Raw genomic sequence first — 7,487 nt, 5'->3', positions numbered from 1 at the left:
TATATAAGGGGTGCGACCGGTGTCTTGTCTCCCAAGATACAAGTAAATACAGAGGAAAAGAGACATTACAGGTGCGGCATACAAAACCCAGACCTACGTACATGTACACATGTTCAACAAGTCCAATTCCGGCAGCTCGACATAGAGCCACATCTCAGCGATGGTCGTGTGACTCTCGTGGTGGTCGCCTGGCCGCTAATTGACCCCGGCAGGCGACGACGAGCATATCGGGCAGTGGCGGGGCGGGAAAACCGCCGGAACAGGCGACTTCGGGGGGTGGCGTCCCGAGCTTCCGCAGGGGTCGTGGTCAACATCTCGACCGGCGGGAACTGGTTGCGGGGCTCGAGGCGGACAATGGAATGGCGGAGACGGTGGCCTCGTCAAGGCAAGGTGGGGAGGGGCGGCGGCGATGAAATTCCAGGCGGATGGGGTTCGAGTGAGTGTGTTTTGTGTTTTTGGTTTGCATCTGTTGGAGACCCATATTTCTCAATCCTATAGTCTACTATAAATGTTTGGTCGCCGTGCAGGTTTTGGTATGCCGTTGAAGCCATTTTTTCCAAAAAGAAATACCCTAAAAAATCTGCTTTTTACCAAGTGACTGCGTTTTTGGTCTGCCCATTGGAGAGCGTAGCCGTGCCTGTTCTTATTTAAACGCAAGCAACATTTTAGCAGGCAATAGTTCGGTTCCGCTCATGATAATTCTTTCAGATAATAGAACAAACTTCTGGCACCCGCATACAAAAATGTGTACACTATTCGGGCTCGTATAACCATGCAAGACATATAGTTATTCAACCTGGTTACCATACCCTATTGATACTCGAAGAATTTCCATGGTATATGGTGTGATCAGTACAAAGACGAACAATGTTAAAGAATAAAGGGGGAGATAAACAAATGCTTATGTGATCTAATTCTCTTCCAGGAGAGGTTTGGTTGCTTCGGTGCCACCCCACTTTCGGACACGGCTTGAAGCTAGCGCCGCCTGCAATTGTAGGGTATGAGAGATGAGCAAGGTGAAAAGCTCAACATTTTCCATGTAAATAACGTTTACATAAATATTTCTGAAATCAAACAATTGGAAAAAGAAGTCATAAGTCGTATGATATGGTTGTAACCCAACGTCTGAGTGTCCCTATCTCCCTCATGGATGAGTACCGAAGGCGGCGTGACAGTGTCTAGAAGCGGGGCACCAAGGCCCTCTTCTTGCTCCCGATGTTTTCCGCACCGGCATGGGTGGTATTTGGGATCTCACAAGAGCGGGATCCAGCTGGCGAGTCATCACCAGCGGTAGAACGGTTGATGTCAATTATGTGAGTCATCATCATTCGACGACAATTATGTGCATACTCCAGGTCATCATCATTCGACGACAATCATGTGCATACTCTGGGTCATCATATTCGAGGATGAAATCCCAACATGCAACCTTTGGTTGGATCCGTCGACATCGACGCGTTTGTTGTGATTCCTTACTGAAGGCTTCCTCTAGGGATAGTGTTTTTGTTCGTTGTTTGAACACATGCTGTAGGCTTTGTTGTAGGTTTTTGGGGAGATGTTGTCGTGAGGTGGGTCCTTCTATGTATGGCCTCGTTTTTTTTTAAAATTTGATTCGTTCGACATCATTGATAGGCTTTGCTAGGCATTGTTGAATAACTAATAATATATGACTGTGTGCATTAACCGATGCAGATGCCAGGGTTGGTCCGCCTTTTCAAAGAAAATAAAAATGATAAGTGCTTACTCAAGATTGGAAAGGTTTTATGCCCTCTGTTCCTATATCCAAAGTTGTTAAATTGATTCGTAATAATTGCTAGGCTATTATAAAGATGAACTAACATTGAGTTATTAAATTGGTGCCTAATGAACACTTAGTTATTATAAAGACAAACTAACATCCTCCAGTTGAGTTTTTAAAAGTTGTGTTCATCACAAAATGAAAAACATGGTGACATTTGGAAGGGTGAAGGAATTTCATACCTCTGCGTTCCAATCTGTTCTCCACACTATGACGAGCAAAATCAATGTCTGAAGTGCAACCCCGCAAAGCATGCCAGCCCAAATCCCCTAAAATTGGAACAAATATCTCAAATTCACAACCGATGTCGCAGAATCATAGCATAAATATTCTTCATTTTCTATTTTGCAATTTGCGGTGCTCCAATTTAAACAACATAATCAATTACCCCAACTCCATAGTTGAACTTGTAGCCGAGGAGATATCCCAATGGCAACCCGAAAATGTAGTAGCAGCCAAGGTTGATGTATGCAACAAGGCCTTGCCATCCTCCTCCAATGGCCACCCCTGAATCATCCATCCGATCAACGTCGTCAGCTCGAGAGATGAGGTTGAGGTGGCATGAACAAAATAAAATCATCATGCTGCGAGGGGGAGAAGCATACCTGAAAGCACAGGCTGCACGCTGTTGAGCACCATGGTCAAGCCAAGCAGTCCTGCAATCTTGGAGACGGCCTGCCGGAGCTCCACATCGCTAGTGTAGATGCTGGCGAAGTTGTCTCTGAAGATCAACACGAGGGCCATGCAGAGCAGCCCAATGAGCAACGACTCGCCGATGACAACGATGACGGCGTGCATCGCCGCCCTTGGACGGCCAGAGCCCAGCTCATTGGAGACCCGAACACTGATGAGAACGTAAGCAGGGCAAGTGGTAATAGTTTAGAAAGTGAAATTTTATAAGTTCAGTTCAGTCGTTCAAGATTTCCTGAACAACACAAGAATCACCGGACAGTTTTGAAATTTGAATTAGCCTGACCTGATAGCAGCGTTGAGGCCGATGAAGATCATACCCTCCCATCCGTTTATATTCATGCTGAAAATTAAGGCACATATATTCTGTGAGCTAAGTATATATAATTAAGCATTTATTTACTACAGTATCTTCAGTTAGTTCAAAATATTCGAAAGAGAGAGTTGAGAATGTTATCAGGTTGTAATTTTGGTAGTAGGAATTACCAGACGCCAAGCGAGTCGACGGCAATCTGCGCGTCCTGGAGGTCGCCGGTGAGGACGGTGATCATGCCGAGGTACCAAATCTCAAGGCAGAGCATGACGGCGGACTCGAGCGAGAGCCTGACGAAGGCCCACATGTCGTTGAACGCCGCCATGGACCAGCCCCTCCAGCCGTCCTTGCACCAGCCGATGATGTAAGCCGCCTGGCCCAGCGCGATGGCCCAGAGCGAGAGGTCGTAGGCGAGGGCTGCGCCCGCGGAGCCCCAGCCGAGGACGGTGACGAGGACGTAGGTGACCGCGACGTGGAAGCAGAGGCCGGCGATGCCGATCCAGGCGAGCACGAGGACCTTGCTCTGCGCCTGGAGGAACTTGGCGGTGGGGAAGTTGACGGCGAAGGAGAAGGCGCCGGGCAGGATGTAGAGCGCGAAGCGGGCGGCCTCGCGCGCGACCTCGGGGTCCTGGCCGAGGGCCAGCAGCAGCGGCTCGGCGAAGACGTAGAAGGGCACCATGAGGAGCGCGGCGCCGATGAGGACGATCCAGGAGCGCTGCAGGTAGACGCCGAGCATGGCCACCTGGCCGGCGCCGAAAGCCTGCCCGCACAGCGTCTCCAGCGCGCTCCCCATGCCGAGCTGCGACGTATTGGCATCAGCGGACGGCAATGGTGTGCACTATGCAGTGCGGTGCTGCCGTGTTGGGGAGAAGAGGAGATGGATACCGCCAGCGAGCGCACGTACCAGGAATCCGAGGGCGAAGGTGGCGAAGACGGAGAGGCCGATGGACGCGGCGGCGAGGGGCAGGTTGCCGAGGTGGCCGACGAAGATGGTGGTGACGGAGCTGACGGCGTACATGCTGAGCGTGGCGATGGCGATGGGCGTGCCGATGCCCCAGAGGCGCTTGGACTCCTCCCACACCATCCGCGAGGCCTCCCCCACGGTGCTCACCTCCTCCGAGTCGTCGGCGACGGACCCCATCGCTCCCTCCCTCGGCCGGATTGCAGCACTGGGTCTGGGGCTCTGGGCTGGGCGCGTCCTCTGCTTCCGCGTCGATGGTTGCGTCGGCCCTCGGCTATCTATGACTCTGATCGAGGAGTAAAGATCCACTGGGTAGGTAGCAGGAACGGCGGGAGGGCCTCGCCCTCGTGTCTTGTTTGTGACCGTGAGATTAGGCAGCTCGTCATAAGTTATGAATCCACGGGACTGGCCCCACAATGTCTTCTCTTTTTTTTTCAGGAGGAAATGGCATATTAAGTTTTTTAGGGCAAAGCAAAAACTTTATAGATTAACGGTGCTCACGCATGTCACCTGATGTACAAACAGCCAGTTGGGACGGTACATACGAGTCCCAATCGATACAGTTATTTGGTAAACACATACAACCTATTTTAGCTAATTCATGTGCTACGGAATTTGCTTCTCTTCGACACACCGAGATATATTGCTTGGAAAACCACATCTTGAGCTGAAACTTTATGTCCTCAATTGCAGCTGCAAACTGTGAGGAGTCCACCTTACGAAGATTCAATGCATCCACTAAAAGCTGGGAATCTGTTTCGAACACCACTCTGATAGCACCCAGGTCAGCAACTGTTGCCATTGCTTCAACCATGGCATTGACTTCAGCAGCAAAAGCGTCATGCACATGCTCCTTCCTGCCTGCTCTAGCTGTGATAATTTGGCCTGAGCCATCTCTGACAACTACTCCCCAGCCACTGAACGAGTTCCCATGCACGAAGGCTCCATCGAGATTCACTTTTAGCATATCATCAACTGGGGGGTTCCATCTTGCCATTGGCATCTATTTAACCTTAGGGTGGAAATACTGCAGGTACTCGAGGCTGTTAGACCTGGTGAATCGGGCCACACTGGCTGCTGGCGTCGGGAGCTTTCCCTCCCTTACTTTGTTCCGATTGTTCCACTAGTTCCACCACAAGGTAATAATGTGTACCCTCTTCTTTTCATCTGGCGCCCATAAATAATCTAGCATTGCATGTACACCCTTGATATGTTCAAGCTCCATCCTTTCTTTCTCAAGCGGGAGCTCACGCCATACTTCCTTAATAGCTTTGCACTTTATGAATAGATGACCTCCATCCTCCTCAGCTCGCCCAAAGAAGAAACATTTAGTCTGTTCAAGTTTCATCCCCCGCCTCACCAGGTTATTGCATAGAGCCAGTGCTTCATGTTTCATTCTCCACACAAATAGTTGGATTTTCCTTGGGCATGGTAGTTTCCAAATCCTTTTCCACGCAGGGTCTTCAGTCTTATCGAACTGGCCAACCATGCTTGAGGACCCTCCTAGTGCTCCATTCCGTGATTTCTTGGTCAGCTCCGTGTGCAAGTTATACGCACTCTTCACGGAATGCTCGTCTTTGTGGTTATAGTGCCATGCAGTGAAATCATCCACCCCTTCACGAAGCGGGATCTGCACGATGTGCCTTGCATCGTCAGGCCAAAAGGTATCACGAACGAGCCGCTCATCCCAGGTACCAGAGATTGGGCAAATAAGTTCGCTGACATGGGTTAAGAGGCTACCTCCCCTTGGTGTAATAACCTAATGTGACCAGGCCCTCGGGATCCAGGGGTCCGACCAAATCTGCACTTGGGCACCGTCACCAATCCGCCAAATATAACCTTGTTTGACAAGTTCCAGGCCCTACAGAATACTCCTCCAGGAGTATGAGATACCGTCCCTCGGAATGGCTTCCAATATATGACCTTGGGGGAAATACCTTGCCTTCAACAGTCCAGCACACAAGCTATCCTGATTCTGTAGTAGTTGCCATGCCTGCCTCGACAACATGGCCATATTGAAGCTATGCATATCTCGAAACCCGAGACCGCCCAAAGATTTCGGTTGGGTTAGCTTCTCCCAACTGATCCAATGCAATGTATTTTCTCTATCTTGTTGACTCCACCAAAACCGCCCCAACAAAGCATTCACTTCAGAGCAGAAGGTTTTCGTTAGGTCAAAACATTACATGGCATAGGTGGGTATTGCTTGCGCTACAATTTTAACCAATGCCTCTTTACTTTCTTTTGCCAAGAGCCTTTCCTTCCAACCATATACACATCCACATATGTTGTCTTTGATGTATGCAAATGTTTTCCTTCTAGACCAACCAATATGCACACGCAAGCCAAGGTATTTTTCATTCCAGTTCTCACTCTGAATTTCCAAAGCTTGCTTGATTGAATCCTTGGCCGCCTGTTCTGTGTTGTGGCTGAACATAATTACTGACTTTTCGACATTGACACACTGTCCAGAACACTCATACAATTTTAGGATATTGTGCAATGCATCTGCTTCCTGTTGATTAGCCTTGAGTAGAAGGACGGAATCATCAGCAAATAAAAGATGTGACACAGGTGAAGCTGAGTGGCAGATTTTGACGCCACTGATCGTCCGTTCCTCTTTAGCAGCATGCAGTAGTGCAGAGAGCCCTTCCACACATATGACAAATAGATATGGCGACAATGGGTCCCCCTGTCTCAACCCTCGGATGGGGAGGAATTGGTCGGTGGGTTTACCGTTCAATTTGATCTGGTACCTCACTGAAGTCACACATTTCATTATTAACTCGACCCATCCTCTCCGGAAACCCAACTTTCGCAACATCGCCTCCAAAAAGTTCCACTCGACCCTGTCATAGGCCTTACTCATGTCTGCCTTTACTGCCGCATAGCCATCCTTTCCGCTCCTCTTATTCAGCAAGTAGTGTGAGATCTCATAAGCAATCAACACATTATTGGTGATCAATCTTCCGGGTACAAATGCGCTCTGATTATCGGAGATGATGTCAGGCAGCACCATCTTCAGGCGGTTTGCAAGGACTTTTGACACTAGCTTCTACAACACATTACATAGGCTGATAGGGTGTAGATCTTTAATTTTGTTTGGGTTCTTCACCTTTGGAACAAGCACCACGAGGGTATCGTTCCATCCTTCCTTCATATCACCCCCCTCGCAATACTTTCAGTACCTCCTCAACAACATGGTCGCCCATGAACTGACAATGTCTCTTGAATACTATGGAAGGCATGCCATCAGGCCCCGGGGCCTTCAAATCACCAATGTGATCTAGAGCTGCCTTGACCTCCACCCTGCTGAATTATGCCTCTAGTATTGCATGCATTGCAGGGGTCACCCTCGGCTTGACTTTGTTGATGAGCTCCATGGTGCGGTTGCTGGTGGTGGATGTTAATAGTTCCTGGAAAAATGAACACACATAGTTAGTTAACGCCCCTTGAGGGAGTCCACCAGAAATCAAAACAGTAAACGTATTACACGTGATGAAGGGGAGAAACAAGGTAGCACTCCTAGAGACACATGCCCCAGGGCCTATCTCCGCGGAGTTCTGCCATTGGTCGTCCCAATCGATCATCTTTGACCATCGGGATTACTCGGCAAGTATCCGGCATGCAGGATGGGCTGCCTTGCTGTTAGACCCGATAATTGACGGATACCACTTCACACGAGTCCTGATGGACGGCGGAAGTAGTTTAAACCTGATATATCA

At 49.2% G+C, this 7,487-nt stretch overlaps 1 protein-coding gene across 1 annotated transcript; it reads right to left on the bottom strand.

Moving 5' to 3' along the window:
• Positions 1-679: 679 nt before the first annotated feature.
• On the bottom strand, positions 680-4,063 carry LOC123151135 (protein DETOXIFICATION 35). The gene is made up of 7 exons (XM_044570900.1): positions 3,706-4,063; positions 2,975-3,600; positions 2,775-2,831; positions 2,404-2,642; positions 2,187-2,305; positions 1,981-2,067; positions 680-985 (listed from the first exon to the last, which is right to left on the bottom strand). Exons 1-7 carry the CDS (start codon positions 3,940-3,942, stop codon positions 911-913), a joined length of 1,440 nt encoding a protein of 479 aa, XP_044426835.1. The 5' UTR covers positions 3,943-4,063; the 3' UTR covers positions 680-910.
• Positions 4,064-7,487: the final 3,424 nt, after the last annotated feature.

The sequence above is a fragment of the Triticum aestivum genome, chromosome 7A, assembly GCF_018294505.1.
Source record: "Triticum aestivum cultivar Chinese Spring chromosome 7A, IWGSC CS RefSeq v2.1, whole genome shotgun sequence".
Classification (NCBI taxonomy): Eukaryota; Viridiplantae; Streptophyta; class Magnoliopsida; order Poales; family Poaceae; genus Triticum; species Triticum aestivum.
Note: the sequence above shows the minus strand (reverse complement) of the source record. Positions and strands in the feature narration are given on the sequence as shown.